The 27,996-nt window shown below is 43.6% G+C and overlaps 1 protein-coding gene across 1 annotated transcript; it reads right to left on the bottom strand.

Moving 5' to 3' along the window:
* Window positions 1–189: 189 nt before the first annotated feature.
* On the bottom strand, window positions 190–27,996 carry LOC135558500 (protein wntless homolog). Its single transcript, XM_064992340.1, has 12 exons — window positions 27,753–27,996; window positions 24,748–25,020; window positions 14,013–14,137; window positions 13,652–13,813; window positions 13,269–13,405; window positions 10,212–10,380; window positions 7,130–7,227; window positions 6,941–7,004; window positions 5,867–6,010; window positions 4,799–4,882; window positions 4,443–4,596; window positions 190–1,388 (listed from the first exon to the last, which is right to left on the bottom strand). The coding sequence occupies exons 1-12, from the start codon at window positions 27,856–27,858 to the stop codon at window positions 1,282–1,284; spliced, it is 1,623 nt and encodes a 540-aa protein (XP_064848412.1). The 5' UTR covers window positions 27,859–27,996; the 3' UTR covers window positions 190–1,281.

Here is a 27,996-nt window from a genome sequence, read left to right as displayed (position 1 = left end):
TGGCCAATTGTGCGTTGCCATATGGGACTCCCAATCACAGCCAGATGTGATACAGCCTGGATAAGAGTAAGCACATAAAACAATTAGCCTAAAATAGAAATGCTAGTTAAGTTGCATTTTTCTTAGACCACAAGGAAATTCCCTACAACAACTTGTGAATATACTTTGAAAATATTCCAAAACTAGGTATAAAGTAAACATTTTATTTAATTTAGCATAAAAAGCACAAAACTACTACACTACCACGTCATAGTCATCTTCGAATCTCAATTATTTATTTTTTTGCCAACAGACAGTAAGTGATACAGCATATGCAAATCTTTCATACAGTTGAAAATAAGCACTTTATAAAATATATATATCTACAACGTAACATAATGAACTTGGTGTTTCCCAAAACGGCCCTGTGGTTTGTCATTTTTTCCCCCCACAATACAAAAAGGTATTATCCCCCCCACTTGGGAGAGTGATAGACAAGAGAACACAGTCGTCTCTAGAAAGTTCCATGGATGTGTACAGCTGAACGTGAGTGCGGACAGAAGTGACAAAAAAGACAAAGATATTACTGACAACTTGCAGAGATATGCTTTCTTTTGACAGATCTTCAGAAAGTGGTCATCTTGGACCTTGTACCATTGACATACACTTATTTGTCCTACTGGTTGTTTCAATCTAAATCTGCAGAGGCGGAGTGCCAAAAACAGCAGTCATCCAAATGTAGTTCTCTCTAAAGAACCAAGTAATGTTGTCTTCAGTGAGGCAACCAGTTACGCCACAGTGCCTTGAAAGCCCACAATGTTTCTCCTGTAGTTGGATGCCGTTGCCACTGGACACTGATCTAACTTCAGATCTGCACTTTACCCCTAATGGGTTGGTTCAGGATTTTGAGGGATGGTATGCTGATCCTAGATTTGTGAAGACAACATCTACCTGGAGTGTTTCGTTCCCTCCCCAACTACCTCATGACCAGCAAATGCTGTTCTACATCCTTCCACTCCATCGCAAATCAGATTTTCACAACCTGGACTTCATAAGAGTACAGTTGTTCAACAACAACAACATTATTACAAACAGAGTTAACAGACTATGTCAAATGTCAAAAATGAATATACAATCTGGCCCCATGTCTGCAATGAAATGAAAGGACTAAAGGGCTACAGAGAAAGTTGCTTTTGAACTTTTGGGACAATGTGGGGCACATGGGTAGTAGGGCTAAAGGAAGCACCGTCCAGGTTTGAGGGAGAGGTGCTTGTAGGTGGTTTGATGTCAAGGGGGGGAGGGCTACTCTTGGGCCTCTTTGCCCGTCATCTTGTAGATCTCGGTGGGTCCGTCCACGTGGGTGATGGTGGTGGTCAGCTGGATGTCCTCGCCACTGGCTCCTGCGTCTCCTGCACAGTGACCAACATACGTCAGTATAGTAAACACAGACAGCAGTACATCTGGGTCATCTGCTTTGTGCTCATTAGGCACCAAATGGAAGAAAACAAAACTGAAACAGGGAGGAGCATGGCCAGCTGCAGCCTTTCGGGGGCCCTTAGCAAAATTTGGTTGGGCGGGTCCCTTACCTCAACATTTTAGTGTCCCCCATCTTGACAGTGGTGAAAAATTGGGTGTTTTAAAACAAATTTCCTGCTATTGTACACATTTTGCCATGGGGTGGAGATACATTTTTGCGGTTTTAAAACAAATTCCCTGCAATTCTACATATTTTGTCATGACTTATGCCATCTTAATATCTGAGTGAGAAGTACTAACAAAATCCATTGGGTCCCCTGGAGGTCAGGGTCCCCGGTCGGTATTTGGCCATGAATACTAGAAGTTTAGATGGCAATCTAAAAATTGTTCGCTGACATAGCTAATTGAGTGACTGACAGAGAACAAAACTGCTGAGGCCCAACCAAATTTCAAAATTGCACTTGATGGACTCTACTATTCTTACTCTCAATAGTAGGTGGAGAACATGACGGAGTTCCCCCCAAAAAATATAAACAGTGCCTTCAGAAAGTATTCACACCCCTAGACCTTTTCTACATTTTGTTAAAAATATAAACAGTGCCTTCAGAAAGTATTCACACCCCTAGACCTTTTCTACATTTTGTTATAACAGTCAGAATTTAAAATGGATTAAATTGAGATGTTTTGTTACTGGTCTACACACAATACCCCATGTCGTCAAACTGGAATTTATGTATTTGAATAGTAAAAAATACATTAAAAATCAATAGCTGAAAAGTCTTGAGTCAATAAGTATTCAACCTCTTTGTTATGGCAAGTCTAAATAAGTTAAGGAGTAAAAATGTGCTTAACAAGTCACATAATAAGTTGCATTGACTCACTGTGTGCAATTATAGTGTTTAACATTATTTTTAAATGACTACCTCATCTCTGTACCCCACACTTACAATTATCTGTAAGGTTCCTCAGTTGAGCAGTGAATTTCAAACACAGATTCAACCACAAAGACCAGGGAGTTTTCGATGCCTCGCAAAGAATGGCACCTATTGGTAGATGGGTATAAATTCAAAAAGCAGACATTTAATATCCCTTTGAGCATGGTGACATTATCAATACACCCATTCACTACAAATATACAGTTGTCTTTCCTAACTCAGTTGCGGGAGAGGAAGGAACCCGCTCAGGTATTTCATCGTGAGGCCAATAGTGACTTTAAAACAGTGTTTAATGGCTGTAATAGGAGAACACTGAGGATGGGTCAACAGCATTGTAGTTACTCCACAATACGAACCTAATTGACAAGAGTGAAAATAAGCCTGTACAGAATAACACTATTCCAAAACATGCTTCCTGTTTGCAACAAGGAACTAAAGTAATACTGAAAAAATTATGGCAAAGCAATTAACTTTTTGTGCTGAATACAAGGTGTTATGTTTGGGGGAAATCCAATACACCACAATATGGAGTACCACTCTCCACATTTTCAAGCACAGTCGTGGCTGCATCATGTTATGTGTATACTTCAAATCGTTAACAACTGGGGAGTTTTTCAGGATAAATTTTTTATATGGAATGGAGCTAAACCCTATAACTGCCTATTTATTGCCTTACCTCTAATTTTCTACATTTGTACACACTGTACATAGTCAATAACACAATAGAAAAATCTGTTTATTTATGTGTAACTGTTGTTTTTGGTCGCACTGTTTTGCTATATCTTGGCCAGGTTGCAGTTGTAAATGAGAACTTGTTCTCAACTGGCTAAGCTCAGGCAATATCCTAAAGGAAAACATGGTTGCCTGCTTTCCACCAGACAATGGAGAGATGAATTCACCTTTCAGCAGGATAATAACCTAAAACAAGGCCAAATCTACACTGGAGTTGCTTACCAAGACGACAGTGAATGTTCCTGAGTGGCCTAGTTACAGTTGACTTCAATCTCCTTGAAAATATATGTCAAGACTTGAACATGGTTGTCTAGCAATGATCAACAACCAACTTGACAGAGCTTGAAGAATTTAGAAAATAATAAATGGGCAAATATTATACAATCCTGGTGTGCAAAGCTCTTAGACTAACCCAGAAAGACTCACAGATGTAACTGCTGCTAAATGTGATTCTAACATATATTGGCTCAAAGGGTGTGAATATTTATGTAAACTAGATCTTCCCGTATTTAATTTTTTATAAATTTTCACAAATTTCTAACATGTTGTTTTCACTGTCATTATGGGGTATTGTGTGTAGACGGGCGAGAGAGAAGAAAAAACATCTACTTTTTGAAATCAGACTAACAACAAAATGTGGAATAGGTCAAAGGGTGTGAATACTTTCTGAAGGCTCTGTATCATATTTTGGGGCCAGGGGCTCCTAAGGGAACATTTACGTCGCTTATGTCTGGAACCGGCCCTGGGGAGCGGCTACCTGAACCTGAAAGTCAATAAGAAAAGCATTTCTGTTGAAAAGCATTTTAAATAGTCCAAAACTTTGACATTTTTTTTGTCTGAATCCACCGCAATTGTGGTAACTTTTTAAGACGGCTTTCATTTAACTTTTTTCTCCTGAACAGCTTTTGTAGATCCAATTTTCATTTCATTTCATTCCTTCTGATTCAAGTAAGGCAGTATACTTTATTACTTTGTCTGTTGAAACTGCAATGCAAAAAGGGAAATCTAAGCAAGCCTAAATATCTGACATTGAGTGATGTGTTTTTTTAAATACGTTTTGCTTACCAAGATAAATTATCTAAAGTCATTGGTCAACTTATTTTAAGATAAATTGAAATAGAATTTTGAAATGTAAGATAACATAAAAATGTAAGATATTTTTCAAGATATTTGACCTTAACAGTCACAAGAGACACTTTTATTATTTTTCTGTACAGTAAAGTATATCAAGACTATTATGATACACGTCAATAAAATGTGACTTCCTTTTTGACCTACTGACACGGTTGACCATTAGAGGCAGCTGTTCGCTGGACTCACCACTGGACTGCTCGTCTCCGTAGCGTTTGTGTGAGGGAGCGTACAGGAACATGATGGCGAACACGTAGAGGTTCCACATGCCGTAGATTCCCGTGAAGAAGGCACTGTTCACCTGCACCGTGTAGTCTCCCCAGTGCCAGTGGCCCTCATTCACCTAGACAATATGGGTTGTGTTCAATAGGTACGAAATGTAAGCAAAAACACTACAAAACCATGTCCAATAAGAAACACTTGTTTTCATTTTTCCAGTGAAAAACATTTAGCTACGAAGTTGCCTAATGAACATGCTTAAATACCTAATCCTCTCCAGAGGATTCTGGGACACCCCTGCAGTCAAACGCACAGACATGACTCACCTGACTGATGATGAAGAAGATGACAGTCATTGCAGCGCAGGTCAGAGTGACCAACATGAGGAACTTGAACCGGAAGATAAGGCCCTGAGAGAGGAAAATTACAGTTACTATTACTATCCATGAAGATGATCCCCTGAGAGAGGAAGAAACTGGCTCTTATGAGGACCGCCACAGAAAAGGAACACAGAGGTACCTCTGCTGCAGAGGATAAGTTCATTTAGTTACCCGCCTCAGAAATTGCAGCCCAAATATATGCTTCAGGTTCAAGTAACAGACACTTTTCAACATCAACTGTTTCCTCAGGACACTGCATGAATCAGGTCTTCATAGTCAAATTGCTGCAAAGAAACCACATCAAAAGGACACCAATAAGAAGAGACTTGTTTGGGCCAAGAAACACGAGCAATGGACATTAGACCGGTGGAAATCTGTCCTTTGGTCCGAGGAGTCCAAATTTTAGATGTGTGGTTCCAACCACCGTGTCTTTGTGAGACCCAGAGTAGGTGAACAGATGATCTCTGCACGTGTGGTTCCCACCGTGAAGCATGGAGGAGGAGGTGTGGCGATGCTTTGCTGGTGACACTGTCAGTGATTTTATTTCAAATTCAAGGCACACTTAACCAGCATGGCTACCACAGCATTCTGCAGCGATACACCATCCCATCTTGCTTGCACTTAATGGGACTATCATTTGTTTTTCAACAGGACAATGACCCAAAACACCTCCAGTCTGTGTAAGGGCTATTTGTCCAAGGAGGATAGCTGCATCAGATGACCTGACCTCCACAATCACCCGACCTCAACCCAATTGAGATCGTTTGAGATGTGTTGGACCACAGAGTGAAGGAAAAGCAGCCAACAACTACTCTGCATGTAGGAACTCCTTCAAGACTGTTGGACAAGCATACTACATAGTTTTGATGTCTTCACTATTATTCTATAATGTAGAAAATAGTAAAAAAATAAAGAAACAATTGAATGAGTAGGTGTGTCAACTATTGACTGGTACTGTATGATAACACAATTTTAGGTGCACAAATGCATACTCAAACACACACACACACAGACCTCATAGTGCAGGCGTCTGGCCTTGGACATGGCGGGCAGGGAGGACCTCTTCCCACTGATGTTGCGGAACACTTGGAACACCATGAAGCACAGGAAGAGGAAGTAGAGACAGGCACAGATCCCCGCCACGATGATGAACGCCATCTTATCAACCTCAGTCAAGGAGGGAACTAGCATGGTGATGCTAAAAAGCATAGCTTAATAAATAGTTACAATATTACTCAACAAACTGAAAAAGGCTAGACTCCAACAGTTAGGGAGAAATAGGACCAACCGTAACTGAAGCACCATTTAGGATCCGCTGCCCTTACTTTACATATGAACCCCCAGTCTTAGCTCTACGTACATTTACAAACCCATGGCAAGCTTACTTCCAGGAACACTAAATATAAACAAATGGAAACCTCTTTGGCTGAAAGGTTGTAAAAGCTAGTGAATATGCCATGGTCTACTTCTAGGCTTGATAGAGATTGCTGTTTTTCTCCCACTAGACTAGAGAGTGAGCAAGAACGAGAACATGCTAGAGGGAGAAAGCAAGAGTGAAGGAGAGCGAGAGACGAACCAAGAGACTCTTGCTGCCACTAGATTTTGATAAGGGGGGGGGGGTCCCCACGACAGACAGACAGGCAGGCAGACAGGCAGGCAGACAGGGAGACAGACAGGGAGACAGACAGGGAGACAGACAGGGAGACAGACAGGGAGACAGACAGGGAGACAGACAGGCGATGGCCCAAGGCAGGAGTAGGCACTGCCAGCAACACTGAATTATTCCTCACTGCAGCACAGAACAGTGGAGAGGACCTCAGGGACAGCCTGTGACTGATGGAGGAGAAGTGCTCTGATTAATGTTAGTATGTCAAATATTGATATACAATCTGGCCCTATGTTGCAATGAAATGAGAGAGATCAAAGAAAAACTAAAACTAGGAAACACTGGGAGATGAAATTGGAATATACAGTACATTAACATGGACACATTATTTTCAGACTTACAAGACTTCATCCCTAGTTTACTCTCCCTTGGTCCGTCAACTTTTTACGGTAAGGAGTAATCATATTAATCTAAAAGAATACAGCCAACTCAGTCCCCACGTCGGAAGCCCAAATACTGTAGAAAGGGTTCTTCAATTGGACTCCCCTGGTGGGAAAAAAATATTTCAGAAATGGTCCCTGCAGAATTGTGGTGGTAACTTCTAAACAAGTTTTATTTTGACAGTGTGACGAAGGAAGTGTGTGTGTGTGTGTGTGTGTTTTCAGCCTCACCTCTCACACATGTCGAAGATAAACAGGCAGAAGGAGCCGAAGACAATGGGTCCCACCTGCTTCCAGTAGATTGAGAAATGGTTCCTCTCCATCTGGTCCTGAGGGTAATGAGAAAATACAAGAGAGGGGGGATGGAAGAGAGAAAACAGCAGTATCCTGGTCTAAACTAAACCCTGCATCTACAACACCTTCAGAAAGGATTCACACCCCTGGACTTTTCCCACATTTTGTTGTGTTACACCCTGAATTTAAAATCAATTCATTTTAGATTGTCACTGGCCTACACACACACACACAACCCCCCATAATGTCAAAGTGGAATTATGGAAAAATGTAAAGCTGAAATGACTTGAGTCAATAAGTATTCAACACCTTTGTTATGGCTTAAGTCACATAATACATGTGCGTTGAACATGATTTTTGAATAACTACCTCATCTCTGTACCCACACACACACACACACATCTATAAGGTCCCTCAGTTGAGCAGTGAATTTCAAAACACAGATTCAACCACAAAGACCAGGGAGATTTTCCAATGCCTCAAAGAATGGCACCTATTGGTAGATGAGGCAAAGCAAATTTAGACATTGAATATCCCTTTGAGCATAGTGAAGTTATTAATTACACTTTTGATGGTTTATCAATACACCTAGTCACTACAAAGATCGACCTCCTTCCTAACTCAGTTGCCGGAGAGGAAGGAACCTGTTCAGGGATTCCACCATGACGCCAATGGTGACTTTACAGTTACATAGTTGAATGGCTGTGACTGGAGAAAACAAAGGCTGGATCAACAACATAGTAATTACTCCACAATACTAACCTGATTGACAGTTAAAAGAAGGAAGCCTGCAAAAAATTTAAATATTCCAAAACATGCATCCTGTTTGCAACAAGGCACTAAAGTAATACTGTAAACAAAATAATGTGTCACTGCAATTCACTATATGTCCTGAATACAAAGAGTTAATGTTGGCGGAAAATCCAGTACAACACATTACGGAGCACCTCATAGTGGCGGCTGACTCATGTTGTCGGTGCTTGTAATCTTTCAGGACTGGGGAATTTGCAGGGATAAAAATAAATGGAATGAAGCTAAGCACAGGCAAAATCCTGGAGGAAAACCTGGTTCAGTCTGCTTTCTAACAGACACTGCGAGATGAATTCACCTTTCAGCAGAACAATAACAAATCTACACTGGAGTTACTTGCCAAGAAGACAGTGGATGTTCCTAAGTGGCCGAGCTACAGTTTTGACTTTAATCGACTTGAAAATCTATGGCAAGACCTGAAAATAGTCTAGCAATGATCAACAACCAACTTGGCAGAGCTTGAAGAATTTTAAAAACGGGCAAATGTTGCAAAGTCCAGATGTGCAAAGCTCTTAGACTTACCCAGAATGACTCACAGCTGTAATCACTCTGAGAGACTTACCCAGAATGACTCACATCTGTAATCACTGCCAACGGCGCTTCTACAAAGTATTGACTCAAGGGTATGAATACTTATGTAAATTGTAAATGAGATCTGTATTTTTTTCCCCAATAAATTCAGGCTGTAACAACATTTTGAATAAGTCAAGGGGTATGAATACTTTGTGAAGACACTGTATGTATGTACGCAAATGAAACAAATCTACAATGGCCATACAGCTAACCATTCTAATTTGGTGTATACCACAAAGGGCACAATACCATGCCAGACCTTTCCTTCTATAACCTTTATTTAACATAGCAGATAGCAAGACATTAAGCAGCCTAAAAAGGTTTTAGGACTATGGATACAAAGTCATACCTAGTCCATGGATACGAATTCAAACCGCTCGCCCACACGGCGCCATGCACATGGTCTGCAGTTGTGAGGCCGGTTGGACGTACTGCCAAATTCTCTAAAAACGAGATTGGATGTGGCTTTCTGATGTAAAAAGGGCTTTATAAATCAGTTTAATTGATTAATTATGGTAGAAAAATCCATATTCAATTCTCTGGCAACAGCTCTGGTGGACATTCCTCCAGTCAGCATGCCAATTGCAACCTCCCTCAACTTGAGACACCTGTGGCATTGTCTTTAGTGACAAAACTGCACATTTTAGAGTGGACTTTTATTGCCCCCAGCACAAGGCACAACTGTGTAATCATCATGCAGTTTAATCAGCTTCTTGATATGCCACACCTGTCAGGTGAATGGATTGTCTTAAAGTAGAAAGGCTCACTAACAGTGATGTCAACAAATTTCTGCACAACATTTGCGAGAAATAAGCTTTTTGTGCATATGGAACATTTCTGGGATCTTTTATTTCAAATCATGAAACCAGCACTTTACTTTATATTTTTGTTCAGTGTATTTGACCCTGATGGTCATCTATGACCATTTGCACATCTTGAAGAACGATCTGGCCTTAATGGCCATGTACTCTTATACTGTAATCTCTACCAGCACAGCCAGAAGAGGACTGGCCACCTCTCAGAGCCTGGTCCTCTCTAGGTTTCTCCCTAGGGAGTTTTTCCTAGATAACGTGCATGCTTCTAGATCAGCATTTCTTGATGTTTGGGGTTTTAGGCTGGGTTTCTGTATAAGCACTTTGTGACATCTGCTAATGAAAAAAATGGGTTTAATAAATACATTTGATTTAATTTGAAAGGCAATGTTACCATTTTCGTGTAGACTGCATTCACGGTAAACACTACACATGTCAGCTCAATTGGAAATTACCTTTTAAATGTCAACCACACTACAATGGGGAGCTTCCTTGCTAAAGATTTGGGTCAATGGATACCAAGTCACTGGCACAATGGATACCAAGTCACTGGCACAATGGATACCAAGTCACTGGCACAATGGATACCAAGTCACTGGCACAATGGATACCAAGTCACTGGCACAATGGATACCAAGTCACTGGCACAATGGATACCAAGTCACTGGCACAATGGATACCAAGTCACTGGCACAATGGATACCAAGTCACTGGCTCAATGGATACCAAGTCACTGGCTCAATGGATACCAAGTCACTGGCACAATGGATACCAAGTCACTGGCACAATGGATACCACGTTGGTGAGAAGGTGAAGAGACAGACCATGAGGTGCTCTCCACAGAAGATGATCCAGAAGGAGAGCAGCATGGCGTAGAAGATGCCCTGCCGGATGTCCCCGAACAGCAACATCCAGGTCCAGTTGAACCCCACAGAGAACCACTCCACCGGGATGTTGATGAAGGTCATGCACAAGCCCAGGGCAAAGATCACCCTGGAGGACACACCATCAACTGGATCATTATCAAAATCATTATCATCACCACAATCATCATCATGATCATCAACATAAATAGAAATAGAAATCAATAGCATACAGCATTAACATAATGCTCACAAGCAATATAAATGATCATGGACATTTTTCTTATAATTCAGCAGAATTGTTAAATGGTTGGGTTCAGATAATTTAACATGTTCTTTCAACTCAACATAGCCACTAAAAATCGGACGGAAATGTAACGGGAGAACTCATAACATGGTCCACCTCCCCAGCCCCCGGGGAGACTCCATAGTCCACCTCCCCAGCCACCGGGGAGACTCCATAGTCCTCCTCCCCAGCCACCGGGGAGACTCCATAGTCCTCCTCCCCAGCCACCGGGGAGACTCCATAGTCCACCTCCCCAGCCACTGGGGAGACTCCATAGTCCACCTCCCCAGCCACTGGGGAGACTCCATAGTCCACCTCCCCAGCCACTGTACCACACTGCAGGCTTTGATAAATCACTGCTGGTAAAATAAATAAAATATCAACCTAATAAGGCTTATCTGTTCAATTTCTGCAAGTCCCTGCATGCTGGGAAAGATGAAAGGATAATTGCAAAGAGGACGGGAGGAAGGGAGGGAGGGGTGCGGGATAGAGAGGTGGGCATATTGCAGGGAGAATGAGGGGTGCAGTGCGGGCTGAGAGGTGGGTGTATGTGTGTGTGTGTGTGGATGACGGTTTGCAATTGACTCTAAAAACATTAATCACATTCCAGAAGAGTCGGCAGCGAGAACCGTTCCGGCATGTTCTACCGAGTGAACAGTGCGAGACCACATTGGGCTGGTATGCAGGGAATGTCCTGCACTCTGCGAATATACAGTCAGGAGAGAGGTGTGTATAAAGAGCACAGCAACTAAACAAGCTTCAGAGAGCCAGATAAGAGGCATCAACCTCCAGTACATCCTGTAAAGAGAGCCAGATAAGAGGCATCAACCTCCAGTACATCCTGTAAAGAGAGCCAGATAAGAGGCATCAACCTCCAGTACATCCTGTAAAGAGAGCCAGATAAGAGGCATCAACCTCCAGTACATCCTGTAAAGAGAGCCGGATAAGAGGCATCAACCTCCAGTACATCCTGTAAAGAGAGCCAGATAAGAGGGTACATCCAACGGATAAGAGGCATCCAGTACATCCTAAAGAGAGCCAGAAATAAACAGTAAAGAGACAGATAAGGCATCAACCTCCAGTACATAAAAAGCCAGATAAGAGGCATTTACATCCTGGGGAAATAAAAGTACTAACTCAATAGAATCAAAAATTCCTTTAGTGGAAACAAACTTCAGGCATAGACTTAGTCAGTGTGTACTGCTGCCATTAACACACTTATTCCTCCAGTGTTTTATATTCTTCCAGGAAACCTTGCCAAGTAGTCCACCAGCAATTAACAGTTAACTACTGACAATGGCATTAATGTACTTTCGGTTTGGAAAGAGAACCATATTCTGAGGCATGGTGGTCATTGAGTTGTTCTGTTTTTCAAAAGTTCTAATAAAACCTAATAATCCACCACACAAACAGTCAAGTGCTTTAAACATATCCAGTTTCAACCGCCTTGCGCAGTCAGTCAACTGACTTTTCTTACATAGACAATAACGTAACCTTGGTCCAGTTCCCAGGAATCCCACCATCAGAGCGACAGCAGGGAGCCTAAGTACCTATGAGAGGCATTTCCCCATTACATCTCTCGTTAGCTTTAGAAATAAAAAGATTACCATCTCGACACCTCTAAGGAATAGCATGACAGCTTCACCAAAGCTTTTACAGCATGAAATAAATCATCTCCTCTCCACAAATAGAGTTTGAGGGCCATTTCCTGAGAACTCTGCAGTCATTTGGGAAGGAGGACTCTGAGCCGAAGACCAAGGACAAGATGGAGAGAGCGAGGAAACATTGAGATGGAAGCGTTAGTTGAGTGCTAAAAGACTGTTACACGCTTTACGCCTCGACGAATGTTCTTGTGGTTTTGAACGCAGCGACATACTGATACGCTCTCCCCTCACTGCAGGGGGGAAACTAGACTGAACGTTTAGCTCTCTGCATAGGGTATCGTTCTACATTACATTGGTAAATCATTTCAATCTGGTGTTAGTTATCATTTTTGCTTGGAAAAAGCTACATTTGGTACTCATTTTTATTTAACAGTGTAGCTGCCCAACTGCAGCTCTAGGATCAGTTTAGCCTTTTAGATCATTACGAATGCATGCACAAGGGGGAGCTGATCCTAGATCAGCAATCCTACTCTGAGATGCTTTGTGAATACGGACCCAGGACACTGCACACTGAGATCTGACCTAGATGCACAGTTCATCCATAGTTAATCTAATGACATTTCTCCTCCTGTACTAATGTTACCATAAGCACTAGGCCTAACTGGTATCCACTGGGGTTACTGGGTTTTACCCTGGTGTAACAGCAGAACTTTAGACCGCCCCCTCGCCCATAACCAGGCTCGACCCAGGGACCCTCTGCACACATCAACAACAGTCACCCACGAAGCATCGTTACCCATCGCTCCACAGAGCAAGGGGAACCACTACTTCAAGGTCTCAGAGCAAGTGACGTCACCGATTGAAACGCTATTAGCGCGCACCACTGCTAACTAGCTAACCATTTCACATCCGTTACACTGGCTGAAGGTTTGAGTTGTGTATCGCTAGGACAAAAGACACCCATGCAGTTTGGATTAGAGATCAATTCTCAATTCACACACATGGTGCGCAAGCCCATAAAGCAACCAATGTCATTGGACAACTGAACTCTATTTTGACGCCAAATTTGAATAAACAACAAAGAAACATCCCGTTTACAGTCCAATAAACAATATGGCCCGGCCTTACTTTTCCAACAGCACAGGGGGTCGTGTCATCAGGGTGATGCGTCTCCAGTACCACACCATGATGATGAGGATGCTGGGTGTGAGGAAGGTCTTCATGGCGAACCACACCTTGGTGAAACCGCCGTTCTGATGGATACCCTGATAGGATGGGAAATTAAACCTTCAGCAACAGTCTTTCACACAGTTCATTTCAACATCTCGTTTGCCCATTTTGACCATCGGTTTGGACAAAATCGAAAAAACTAACCAAAGTATTTTCACACTTCGGCCGTGTGTTTAGACTCCATAGTAAAGAATATTTGATAATCAAGGATATATTATAGTCTCTCCCAACCGAGAGGAGACGGGGCGATCTGGAAGAGATGTGTAGTAGAGAATGCTTACCACCAGACGGATGTCCTTGATCTCGCCGATGCCCATGTTGATCTTCTTGCGTTCGCTGACAGGCAGGCGGATGTTGAGAAGGTAGTACTTGTGGGCCACGTTGCCCAGCTCCATGAAGGGCAGCAGGTCACACTCATAGTAGCGCCCCTCATTCTCATATGTCTGCAGGACACAAGATAAATGGTAAGAGATATCCAATTGGACAACAACAACTTATATGGATTTTTTCTTTTACACAAAAATAAATCTGATGAGCTGAAACGATGAGACTTTGAGAGACTGATTAAGACCTGAAAAATCAGGTGGCAAAATCAGGCAAAAGCCAGAAGCACAACAGATATTGAGGAATGGAATGGTTTACCTTGGTGGTGGTGAAGTTGCAGCTGAGCTTCCTCTGTTCTATGGAGTGGGCCATCTCTGTCCACTCACTGAGCGTGTCATCTCTGTAGGCCAAACCCACGTCGATGGTGGCCAGTGCTCCATCCTCTGTCGGGGGAAAACGTCAACATATCACACTTTAGGGTGATCTGAATGTTCAAAGGTTCACAAATATACCACCTACCAAACTTCACATAGATACCATTTATGGAGACTTCATTACAAATCTATCCTGTTTTTGATCTATGCAGGTCTGAACAAGCAAGATCAGCATTGAAGGGGGAATTTGCAATTAATCAAATTCTCTTAAATGTAATGAATCCAATCCGACGCAGCCAAAACAACCAGAGTTTTTAAACTTTGTTTCTATTGAACATGCCATACAAATAGACATTTTAATGAATTATATGAAGAGGCCTTGGTCCTCCTTTTTTGATGACCAATGTACCCCTTTTACCAAAGAGCACCTTCTGTCTACCAACATGTACTATTGTGTACCTTAGTAGCGCTTCCCTTCCTCCTCTTTCTACTAGTTAATCAAAATTCTCTATTTACATCTGCTCAATTTAAATTTGTAGCTTTGACATCAATACATCTGTGTAAACCAGCGATGACTGGGATGATATAGGTCTCTGGTGACAGAGTCATTTTGGTAAGAGGCTAGCTCTCAACTATCCAAGGGGGCTGACAGTGGTCCCCATCCTGGTTTATTAACTGAACATATGGATTGCAGCTGGCTCCATGTGAACTACAATCGAGACACTGTTTTAAAAAGTTAAGAATCCTTGCGATACGGTTTTGGAAACTATGTGGATTTCAACTTTTCATACCAGCGAGAAATAATTTTTCAAATACAAAAAGATACAGTTACTGTATGGAGTTCGGCAAAGTTGCACCCGACTGTTGTCACACAAGGCCTCCAGCCGAAGTAGGACACATTCTAACCTTAAGCTCGCATTTCCATTGAACCATTCCACATTTCCGGCTGGATAGCATGAGTTTCTCAAAATACAGCCGGATGCAACTACTAAACTATTAAACGTTACCACCAAAGGGCGAACTCTGTACCGCATCGCCATGTCTCTCTCAAATTTTCGAACAATGCGAAGGGCTCCGTACAGCTCCGCATTGGCATGATTGGTTGACAGTAGGTGATTGTGGGAGGTCCTGTATAAACACAAACTCACAACTTCCTTCGCAACAGCTCTTCAATGTGAAACGCAAGAAGTATGAATTCCCTTAATTCTGCAGAGGTCGTATCACAATAAATGCAGACATCGGATTGACCGTGCAGTGGCTGTGCAACCTCTTCTGAATCATGATGTAGTCCGTCTCTGCATTATAAGGGAACACTAAAATAACACATCCTAGATTTGAATGAATGAAATATTCTTATTAAAAATACTTTTTTATTTACATAGTTGAATGTGCTGACAACAAAAATCACACAAAAATTATCAATTGAAATCAAATTTATCAACCCAAACAAGTCAAAATGAGGCTCAGTAGTGTGTGTGGCCTCCATGTGCCTGTATGACCTGCCTACAATGCCTGGGCATGCTCCTGATGAGGTGGCGGATGGTCTACTGAGGGATCTCCTCCCAGACCTGGACTAAAGCATCCGCCAACTCCTGGACAGTCTGTGGTGCAACGTGGCGTTGGTGGATGGAGCGAGACATAATGTCCCAGATGTGCTCAATTGGATTCAGGTCTGGGGAACGGACGGGCCAGTCTATAGCAGCAATGCCTTCCTCTTGCAGGAACTGCTGACACACTCCAGCCACATGAGATCTAGCATTGACTTGCATTAGGAGGAATCCAGGGCCAAACGCACCAGCATATGGTCTCACAAGGGATCTGAGGATCTCATCTCGGTACCTAATGGCAGTCAGGCTACCTCTGGTGAGCACATGGAGGGCTGTGCGGCCCCCCAAAGAAATTCCACCCCACACCATGACTGACCCACCGCCAAACCGGTCATGCTGGAGGATGATGCAGGCAGCAGAAGGTTCTCCATGGCGTCTCCAGACTCTGTCACATGCTCAGTGTGAACCTGCTTTCATCTGTGAAGAGCACAGGGCGCCAGTGGCGAATTTGCCAATCTTGGTGTTCTCTGGCAAATGCCAAACGTACTGCACGATGTTGGGCTGTAAGCACAACCACCACCTGTGGACGTCGGGCCCTCAAACCACCCTCATGGAGTCTGTTTCTGACCATTTGAGCAGACACATGCACATTTGTGGCCTGCTGGAGTTCATTTTGCAGGGCTCTGGCAATGCTCCTGCTGCTCCTCCTTGTACAAAGGCGGAGGTAGCGGTCCTGCTGCTGGGTTGTTGCCCTCCTACGGCCCCCTCCACGTCTCCTGATGTACTGGCCTGTCTCCTGGTAGCGCCACCATGCTCTGGACACTACGCTGACAGACACAGCAAACCTTCTTGCCACAGCTCGCATTGATGTGCCATCCTGGATGAGCTGCACTACCTGAGCCACTTGTGTGGGTTGTAGACTGTCTCATGCTACCACTAGAGTGAAAGCACTGCCAGCATTCAAAAGTGACCAAAACATCAGCCAGGAAGCATAGGAACTGAGAAGTGGTCTGTGGTCCCCACCTGCAGAACCACTCCTTTATTGGGGGTGTCTTGCTAATTGCCTATAATTTCCACCTGTTGTCTATTCCATTTGCACAACAGCGTGTGAAATTTATTGTCAATCAGTGTTGCTTCCTAAGTGGACAGTTTGATTTCACAGAAGTGTGATTGACTTGGAGTTACATTGTGTTGTTTAAGTGTTCCCTTTATTTTTTTGAGAAGTGTATTTCTGAACAGCTGAAATTCAAACCCTGAGGCGATTTGAATGAACCATATCTATTATGAAGGCTCCAGCCTTCTCGGTCTGTCTGTTGTCATGTATATTATGAAGGCTACAGCCTTCTCGGTCTTTCTGTTGTCATGTATATTATGATTCTCGGTCTGTCTGTTGTCATGTATATTATGAAGGCTCCAGCCTTCTCGGTCTGTCTGTTGTCATGTATATTATGAAGGCTCCAGCCTTCTCGGTCTGTCTGTTGTCATGTATATTATGAAGGCTCCAGCCTTCTCGGTCTGTCTGTTGTCATGTATATTATGAAGGCTCCAGCCTTCTCGGTCTGTCTGTTGTCATGTATATTATGAAGGCTCCAGCCTTCTCGGTCTGTCTGTTGTCATGTATATTATGAAGGCTCCAGCCTTCTCGGTCTGTCTGTTGTCATGTATATTATGAAGGCTCCAGCCTTCTCGGTCTGTCTGTTGTCATGTATATTATGAAGGCTCCAGCCTTCTCGGTCTGTCTGTTGTCATGTATATTATGAAGGCTCCAGCCTTCTCGGTCTGTCTGTTGTCATGTATATTATGAAGGCTCCAGCCTTCTCGGTCTTTCTGTTGTCATGTATATTATGAAGGCTCCAGCCTTCTCGGTCTGTCTGTTGTCATGTATATTATGAAGGCTCCAGCCTTCTCGGTCTGTCTGTTGTCATGTATATTATGAAGGCTCCAGCCTTCTCGGTCTGTCTGTTGTCATGTATATTATGAAGGCTACAGCCTTCTCGGTCTGTCTGTTGTCATGTATATTATGAAGGCTCCAGCCTTCTCGGTCTGTCTGTTGTCATGTATATTACAGTTGCTGAAAAACAACACTACTTGACTGCCTGCCTGCCTCCTGAGCAGCTTAGCTAATGTTTGCAATGATGAAAAAATAACATTCAATCGCTAATTGTCTTCCAACTCTGCCGCCGAACGTTCTAGGCAGCCGGGCTTGTATCCAGATTGTTTTTTTTTATCTATCTGACAATGGGCAAGTTAGTTTTGCGTCGCCCAGTGACATGTTTTATTTTCACCGGGGAGGCTAGTTGAGAACAAGTTCTCATTTACAACTGCGACCAGGCCAAGATGAAGCAAAGCAGTGGCACAAAAACAACAGAGTTACACATGGAATGAACATACAGTCAATAATTCAGTAGAATCTTTTTTTTTAAAAATCTATGTACAGTGTGTGCAAATGTGATAGGCTATAAATAGGCCATAAAGGCAAAATAATTACAATTTAGCATGAACACTGGAGTGATAGATGTGCAGATGATGATGTGCAAGTAGAGATACTGGGGTGCAAAAGAGCAAGAGGGTCAGTAATAATATGGGGATGAGGTAGTTGGGTGTGCGGTTTACAGAAGGGTGGGTGTTGCTATGGTGACCAGTGAGCTGAGATAAGGCAGGGCTTTAACTAGTAAAGACTTACAGATGACCTGGAGCCAGTGGGTTTGGCGACGAATATGTAGTGAGGGATAACCAATGAGAGCATACAGGTCACAGTGGTGGGTAGTATACGGTGCTTTGGTGACAAAACAGATGATGGCACTGTGATAGACTACATCTAGTTTGCTGAGTAGAGTGTTATGTTTCTTATGTTTCAAATACTGGCAGAGTTTATACGATCAAGTTGAAAATGTATATTGTGTAAAACATGTAAACAGCTGGATGGAGTCCACTCCGCTCCTGAAAAAAGGACATGAAATCACACTGATGATTACCAGGGAAATGGAATGCAATTGTTTGAACGGTGTCGTGTACAACATTACATTAGTAGGCTACACTAGTGACCAAAGAAGGTCAAGGAGGGGCAGCACAGCAGCTATGTAGACCGTAGCATTTCGCTACACTCGCATTAACATCTGCTAACCATGTGAATGTGACAAATAAAATTTGATTTGATTTAGAGGGGGCACTCAGCACAGCAGCTGTGTAGACAGTAGAGGGGGCACTCAGCCCAGCAGCTGTGTAGACAGTAGAGGGGGCACTCAGCACAGCAGCTATGTAGACAGTAGAGGGGGCACTCAGCCCAGCAGCTATGTAGACAGTAGAGGGGGCACTCAGCCCAGCAGCTGTGTAGACAGTAGAGTGGGCACTCAACCCAGCAGCTGTGTAGACAGTATAGGGGGCACTCAGCCCAGCAGCTGTGTAGACAGTATAGGGGGCACTCAGCACAGCAGCTATGTAGACAGTAGAGTGGGCACTCAGCACAGCAGCTATGTAGACAGAGTGGGCACTCAGCACAGCAGCTGTGTAGACAGTAGAGTGGGCACTCAGCACAGCAGCTATGTAGACAGTAGAGTGGGCACTCAGCACAGCAGCTATGTAGAGAGCAGAGTGGGCACTCAGCACAGCAGCTATGTAGAGAGCAGAGTGGGCACTCAGCACAGCAGCTATGTAGACAGTAGAGTGGGCACTCAGCACAGCAGCTATGTAGACAGCAGAGTGGACACTCAGCACAGCAGCTATGTAGACAGCAGTGGACATTCAGCTACGTAAAAATGTTTTATCCTGCACATGTGCAGAAATATCCATATATATTTTTTTTGCCTTTGGGAAATTGGGATACAGAAACTCAACATCCGTAGCCACTCCACTTTATGCCCTTAAAGTTACTCATTTGAAGTATGAAAACAGAGAAACTTTCAAGTTGGGATGAACTGTTCCATCAACCTTCAAAGTTTGCAGGAAAGAAACCATGTCATCCAAAACACTATCAGAACAGATGCACCAAACGCTCACGTCGGCGTGCTGTGTTGATCCAGAAATAGTCCAGGGATGATTCATGACCTGAAACACTTCCCTGTTGAGGGGTTTACAGCTATTTTACGTACATGTACGTAAGGCCTCAAGTTCAGTCTACTACACAATAGGCAATGATACTATAGTGCTGACTTGAAGGTGAAAACTTTCAGAGCTGAACCTGGTTTTAAGTGATTTGAGAACCTAAATGGGAGTCAGAATGCCAAGACAGGCTTTAGATCACATTGCAAAGACAGTGTTCTGTACTTCCTCCTTCCAAACAGACTCTTGTGCGGTTATGAAACAAGCTGGAGCGCACCGAAAGAAACCCGGTGGCCTGACCGGGAGAAGAGAGGAAAGGGAGGGGGGGGGGTATTGGCAGTCCTCTCTCTCCTCAAACCCCTCTATCCCTCCCCTCTCAAGCGAACACTGCCAAAGATTCTGAATGTCAGCTTACCACACACAAACATTCCACCCCAGTCCAGCGGCCATCGCCACAGTGACTAAGCCTGCTCAACAGCTGTGTTATTGCTGGACCCCTGCCAGGGGTGATTGTTTTCCGGGGTAGAGTGGGGTGGGAAGAAAGGGGGGCAATTCATCTCAGGGACCAGCTTTATAACACCAAGTGGGCAAGGTGCTGTTGGGGGCCTTCTTTATGCATTCCGCAATAGTCATATGACTGAGGAGTAGAATCCCCTTACCTTTGGTGTGGTACTGTCTAAAGAAAGTGGTTCTGGTTGAGTTATAGACAGAGGCCATATTGTCAGACAGAGCTCTGCTTCTTTGCTTACCAGTCAGCCAGAGAGATTTAGATGCCCTGAGAAAGTAATAACCTAGAGCTATGTCAATAGACTGCTGGAACTCCTTCCTCGGCCCAGATCCGTCAATAGACTGCTGGAACTCCTTCCTCGGCCCAGATCCGTCAATAGACTGCTGGAACTCCTTCCTCGGCCCAGATCCGTCAATAGACTGCTGGAACTCCTTCCTCGGCCCAGATCAGTCAATAGACTGCTGGAACTCCTTCCTCGGCCCAGATCAGTCAATAGACTGCTGGAACTCCTTCCTCGGCCCAGATCAGTCAATAGACTGCTGGAACTCCTTCCTCGGCCCAGATCAGTCAATAGACTGCTGGAACTCCTTCCTCGGCCCAGATCCGTCAATAGACTGCTGGAACTCCTTCCTCGGCCCAGATCCGTCAATAGACTGCTGGAACTCCTTCCTCGGCCCAGATCCGTCAATAGACTGCTGGAACTCCTTCCTCGGCCCAGATCCGTCAATAGACTGCTGGAACTCCTTCCTCGGCCCAGATCCGTCAATAGACTGCTGGAACTCCTTCCTCAACCCAGATCCGTCAATAGACTGCTGGAACTCCTTCCTCGACCCAGATCCGTCAATAGACTGCTGGAACGCCTCGACCCAGATCCGTCAATAGACTGCTGGAACACCTCGACCCAGATCTGTCAATAGACTGCTGGAACTCCTCAACCCAGATCCGTCAATAGACTGCTGGAACTCCTCAACCCAGATCCGTCAATAGACTGCTGGAACTCCTCAACCCAGATCTGTCAATAGACTGCTGGAACTCCTCAACCCAGATCTGTCAATAGACTGCTGGAACGCCTCGACCCAGATCTGTCAATAGACTGCTGGAACTCCTCAACCCAGATCCGTCAATAGACTGCTGGAACTCCTCAACCCAGATCCGTCAATAGACTGCTGGAACTCAACCCAGATCTGTCAATAGACTGCTGGAACTCCTCAACCCAGATCTGTCAATAGACTGCTGGAACTCCTCAACCCAGATCCATCAATAGACTGCTGGAACTCATTTTCTTTGATCAAATTAGCACTCTGCGCCTTATTAATGTAACAGAGGTTGTTTGCAGAGCTAGCCTTATTAATGTAACAGAGGTTGTTTGCAGAGCTAGCCTTATTAATGTAACAGAGGTTGTTTGCAGAGCTAGCCTTGCATGAAGAGTATTCCTGCCTGAGACTATATGACCTCTGTTTAGACCAAAAAGAGACCTAGAGCTCAGCAAGCTAATATGATCTTGAGTTGCAAAGACAACCTGGATTGGATTACAGCCACACGTTTCAGCTCTGAAGTTGAATACGTGGTTTGATATGCAGCTGCTTGACATTTCCGAGCCGGTTGTCTAGCTCTCCTCCGCGGCTCGGTCATAGACGGTTGTTGACATCAGGGTGATCATTAGGCCCTTGCCTCAGGGCCCGGGGCCAGGCACAGTAACACTGCTGGCAGATGATCAGAGGTAGTCTGCCTGGCCCCAGTGACTCAGAGTGGGGTGGATAACAGTCCCATTCCACAGCATCTGGTTGGGTGGAATTGTGGGACGGGGTGGTGAAGACTAATCTGGCAGCGCAAGCTGTAAACAACAATAATTTCATGCTTGGGACATTAACTTATTTTTTTTATGACGACACATTGATGAGTACACACTGAAACATGACTATAGTTTATATGAGAAAAAAACTGTATAAACCTCACTCAGAATTTAAGTTTTAATGTCATAAAATACAGCTTCACTAAACTCCCTATCTGAGATATCTACTGCAGCCCTCATCCTCCACCCGTTATCCTAATCACATTCTGTTAAAGGTCCCCAAAGCGCGCACATCCCTGGGTCGCTCCTCTTTTCAGGCCGCTGCAGCTAGCGACTGGAACGAGCTGCAAAACCCCTCCAACTGAAGTTTTATCTCAAATCGCTTTATTCAAAGACTCAATCATGGACACTCTTCCTGACAGTTGTGGCTGATTCGCTGATGTATTGTTGTCTTTACCTTCTTGCCCTTAGTGCGGTTTTCTGTGCCCAATAATGTTTGTACCATGTTGTGCTGCTACCATGTTACTGCCGTTGTTGTCGTCATGTGTTGCTACCATGCTGTTGTTTTCTTAGGTCTCTCTTTATGTAGTGTTGTCTCTTGTTGTGATGTGTGTTTTTTGTGTATATATATATTTTATAATCCCCGCCCCCGTCCCTGCAGGAGGCCTTTTGGTAGGCAGCCATTATAAATAAGAATGTTCTTAACTGACTTGCCTAGTTAAATCAAGGTTGAATGAAATCAAGCATACTTTCACAACATATCTTTGGTGAGAGGAAGATGTTACAGAGCGCCTCATGCCCTGCTGTACAACAGTGTTCCCCAACTGAAGACCCGCAGGCTGAATTTGGCCCACGGATGATCTCATTTGGCATCCCCATGTTCTCTGAATAAAAAAAATAACTTTATTGTTGGACATAACACCAGCAAATCAGCTCTGTTTGATTTTAACTTTGAAAATCTGTTCCAAAATATTTGCACACATAAGATATATTTGTGATCGTAGATAAATGTAAGCAAGGATTGAAATTATTATGTTTTAGTCAAATATTATGTCTGTTTGGGCTTCTTGCGGTCAATTTGCAGTCAACAAATCATTTGTAATTACGTTCCAGTCCCCTGACCAGCCACTCAAGGAAAAGGCCTGCGGCTGAATGTAGTTGATGCACAACCGCTGCTAGGCGAGAGAAATCTGTTACACAACATAAGACGTTGGGCTCTGCTTCCCTCCATCCCAAGGGCTCCTGGAGCTTAAAAGAGTCTGTGTTCTGATCACTTTCCCAGGCCGGCCCGGCCCACCGATCCCCCTTCATTAGTTCTCTTTGTTATCCCTCTAATCCCTTCTTTCACAGCCCCAGACCTGGCGCAGCGCCAAGCACCGATCTGCCCAGTCAGTGTCGCCACCTCCTTTCTAACCACACACTAAGAGATATTTCACTTGCTACAGTGTTAAGAAGTCAAAGGAGGGAGAAGCAAACCCAAATCCATATTACCTTTCCCTTAATCACAGGCCAGAAGAGGGTTGCCATATCTGAATTATTTTCTGAATGTGATATCTATGCACACCTCCAAATCAAACTCTCATCCCTACACCTAGGATTTTCAGGTCGATCTGTGAGAACAGAGTGGATAGATGTAAGAACGATGGTGACCTTTTCCCATGTATATAGGACCATATTGCAATAGGTATACAGGAAGTGCATTGGGTTCAAGTCGGAATTGGGCACAGATCTGACTGATACCATGTTCGGATAAGGATGTGGCCAAACATTCCTGGTCTGAACGTAAAGGAATGTTAAGAGGGTACAGGGAGGTGCAGGATGTCTGCTATGATGAGCAAAGGGATGGAGGAAAAACTAGCCTTCATCAGATCAGGGAGGCGCACAATTGGCCCAGCATCGTTCGGGGAGGGTTTGGCTGGAGTAAGCTGTCATCGTAAAATAATAATTTGTTGCCTAGTTATATACAGGTTAAATTTAAAAAAAAAAATCTAACACCTGCTGCTGAAAATGACTCAATATTTCAGGGCTTTTGTGTTTGTTTTCTAATTTTACATTGACCTCTACAATGGAGAGTGAGACACACATCCCCAACCCTCACTGAGGGACGTACCGTGTACCATGTTACAATTCGTCTTGAGGATAGCCAGGAGAAAATGTGACAAATATGCCCAGCAGAATGTTATTCCACTTCATATTAGGGAATTGCAAAGCTATCAGCTTCCAAATTGAGACAGCCCACCACAGTTCGAGTTTCCCCAACTACCTGTTCTATAGAGACTATAAGCCTCTGACATGGATCCCTGAGGCTTGTATCACTAAGGAGAACCAGCAGCACATCAGTCATTGTCAGGCCTTCCTCTCAGCGTGAGATAAATGCAATCCACTGAGAGGAGAGAAACATTCCTCAGGGGCCTCACGCGGTCAACACAATAGGCAGGACAAAAGCAGCCAACAGCCTGAGGTGATGTAGAGGGACACTAATATCAACAGCATCTATAGACACATGAATACTTTAGAATTGGATCCACAGAGTGTAGAAGACAAAGGACACATACTTCAGTGGTCATAGAACTGCTTGGACTGGTGAGTCCTCATGAGTCATGACACAACAGACAGACAAACCAGGCGGAAAGATAGACAGGCAGACGGACAACAAAAACACACAAGATGGAGATACGACAGAACACAAAAAAAAGAGACAAAGATCAACAAGGTAAAAATGTCACTCCTGAAATAACACAATCGACACAATGAACAGCAGCCATATTGAAATCTAACAAGAAGTGTCGCTCACCTATCTGGTTGTACATCTTGAAGGCAATGTCAAACTGTAGGATGACCAGCATAAACTGGAACCAGGGGCTCATCTCTTTGTTGGGCAGGGGGATATGGACGGCAAATACAATGTTGTTTGCCTCGATCTTCTTGGCCATGGCCTCATCAAAGTCCCGGATCTTGTCACACTGGTTAGGGCCCCAGGGCATGAACCATTTGGTGCTCTGATGGTGTTTGACAGTGTCCACACATTTGGTAGCCAGGTAGTGGACTGCTGTGGTGGGGCTGGGAGCTACAGGGAGAGGAAAACAGACGTTAGCCTGGGTAATTGCTTGCTAGGTTACATTGGTAGCTAACCTAGATACATAAGTAGTTCTATTCATCGTTCACCTTGTGTGTAGGAAAATAAATAAAACTATATTTGATGAAATTAGCAGTAAATAGTATTTTGGGGATTTAAAATGGTAATTTTTGGTTGCTGACCACATGGTTCCACAATTTAGTTGCAGTTCTTATTTCAATGCTCTATGTGTAACCTTTTCTTATTATGCTGAAAAGCGCAATCATGTGGAATTTTCAAGTCCATTGTTTCCCCGAGTGGCGCAGCGGTCTAAGGCACTGCATCTCAGTGCAACGGGCGTCACTACAGTCCCTGGTTTGAATCCAGACTATCACATCCGGCCATGATTGGGAGTCCCATATGGCGGCGCACAATTGGCCCAGCGCCGTCCGTTATTGTAAATAAGAATTTGTTCTTAACTGGCTTGCCTAGTTAAATAAAAAATAAAAAAATAAAATAAAAACTGTTATTCTATAACGTGTGACAAAGTGTGTATATTTTCAGTGAATTCATAGTTAGGCTGATGGTAAAGTTGAAAACAATCCATTTCCAAACTCATAATCAAAGCTTTGTTCTGGAGATTAAGATGTGTCATACACCTATCAAGATCAACAAAGTAGGCATACATGAAGACATTTTTTCTATAGTTTTCATTTATTGTCAAAAACAGTCAAATAGAATATCACCCAAAAAAAGAAGTTGTGTTTTAGATCAAACCTAGCCAAATCCTGCTTTAACAAAGTGGCAATTATTTCCAAACATGTTGCCAGAACACCCTGTAGCAAGGCCCAATCCTTTTGAAGGTAGCTGTCAGGAAATGCCCCAGTACACAATACTGTAATGTATTGGTAATAGGTAAGAGCATGGTCCATGCCCCCAGGGCTAGAGAAAGCCACGACCAAAAAAGCATGCGTGACTTCTCCCTTCATCAATATATCCCCCTAAAATCAGGGACAATACACAAATCCCTGCTAGGAATACATCAAGACACTATAATCAATGATTAGCTCAAAGGGAAGTCATTTGAGACACCTACAACAATGCAATGTTTCACATTAGTTACTTACGTGCTCAAATATCATACACCTTTAATGATTTATCCACAGACGAAAACAGCTACAACAAGGAAACGTTTCCGATTGCGAGGCCCTGGTCTGTGCAGATGGTCTACATTACCAGCTGATGTCGAGCCAATTTATTTACTCTCAATAGAGTAACTGAAAAAACATACCGCAGCATAAAAGCACCCTCGAGGCTAGGCCTTTGGCACCCGCTTCATAAAACTAATCAGGCCATCAACTATCTCTCTGTGTGTGTGTGTCTTAACTAGGTGTGCCTGTATCACCTCACAAAGGACGACTCAGGAACAAGCACACAGACACACCAAATTGAATTAAACCAGCTCTACGGAACCCCTCAGAGTTCAATTATCCCGGGACCCTAAGATTCCGGGCACACACCGCTCCTCCAGTCTCTACCCTAGTGTGTCCGCCTCTCTGCCCAGTGACCTCATGCTGTGTCGGAGTTGTCCAATAACGGGGAGACGAACGCCTTTCTACTCAATTACCCTGGCTGGCCCCGGCCACCGAGCAAATACAAAAGCATCAGGCTTCATTAAAACTGTCTAAGGCAGGAGCATCCCAAACAAGCTCATTTTTTTCAGTAGCCATCCAGCTCTGGAGAAGAGACTGACTGAGTGGAGAAAGTTTCCCCCCAAATTAACTAGAGATAAGAATCTGTAACAGGCCTCATAGGACTCAACTATTGTGACATTGAGCTTGTGTAGGAGTATCTATGGGAGTGTGTAGGCACATGGGGATAAAAGCTGACAGCAACTATGATGTAGTACTTCAGGCAGAACACAATTTTGACAGTTGTGTGTGTGTGTGTGTGTGTGTGTGTGTGTGTGTGTGTGTGTGTGTGTGTGTGTGTGTGTGTGTGTGTGTGTGTGTGTGTGTGTGTGTGTGTCAGTGGGGAGTAGAGCCATGCAAATGGAACCAGCAGGAGAAGCGGAAATATGCAACGCTAAGAGGGGTTTGGGATTTGAGGGGGTTGCAAGGGGGGGGGGGAGAAAGAGATGGTGCCTGCCTGGGGCCACGGAGACAGACAAATGAGGGAAAGGAGGAGAGCAAACATTCTGTATTCAATCAAAGTGAAGTTAAAGATACACAACAATTCCTATGGTGTTTTACAGGAATAGAGGTTATTCTTATTGGAAAAACAAACTCATACGCCAATGAGTAAGTGAATTAACTCAATACTTTATAATACGTTTTCTGAAATAGGAAAGTCGTGTGTGTATTAATGGCAAAAGTTTCAAGACCACATTAAACCTTGCAACGTCAATACAGAGGAAACGATTGAGTTGGAGGCGAATAGCTTCTATTTTTCTTAACACTTTGAAGAGTTCAAAACTTCGTTAAAGGCTACATTGTTAAATTTATAGGCACAACTTAAAGGCAAGCCCTACAGTCGCCATAGTGTTCCATTTTATAACAAAACATAGCAGTGATTTAAAAAATTACCATACTCTCTAAAATGATAGTCTAAAGAACTAAGTTGTTTTCATTATTTGATACATAAAATATACGATCTATAAATCGTGATTATTCAACCGCATATATCGCATAACAAAGCTAAAGGTTGCAACATAAAGGAATACAATTGGGAAAAACCATGCTTACCAATCAAGCCTCCGACCATAAAAGAAAACGCTTGGAATAAAAGCAGAATCACTCCTACGATCACCAACTTTTTGGTGCTCATGTTTTCAATAATTGCCCCGGCCATCTTAAAAAGTTGAAGAAAAATCACGAGTAAGAAATCGAGAAGAAAGTCACCGCATCTAGCTAGTACTCCAGCAACCAAGATTGAGGAAGGCTAGCCCCGCACTGACTTGCTTGCCTTTCAACTTCGAAGGACTAAAGC

Source organism: Oncorhynchus masou, chromosome 17, assembly GCF_036934945.1.
Source record: "Oncorhynchus masou masou isolate Uvic2021 chromosome 17, UVic_Omas_1.1, whole genome shotgun sequence".
NCBI classification, from domain to species: Eukaryota; Metazoa; Chordata; class Actinopteri; order Salmoniformes; family Salmonidae; genus Oncorhynchus; species Oncorhynchus masou.
The sequence above is the reverse complement of the archived record's forward strand: the minus strand, read 5'-3'. Positions and strand labels throughout refer to the sequence as shown.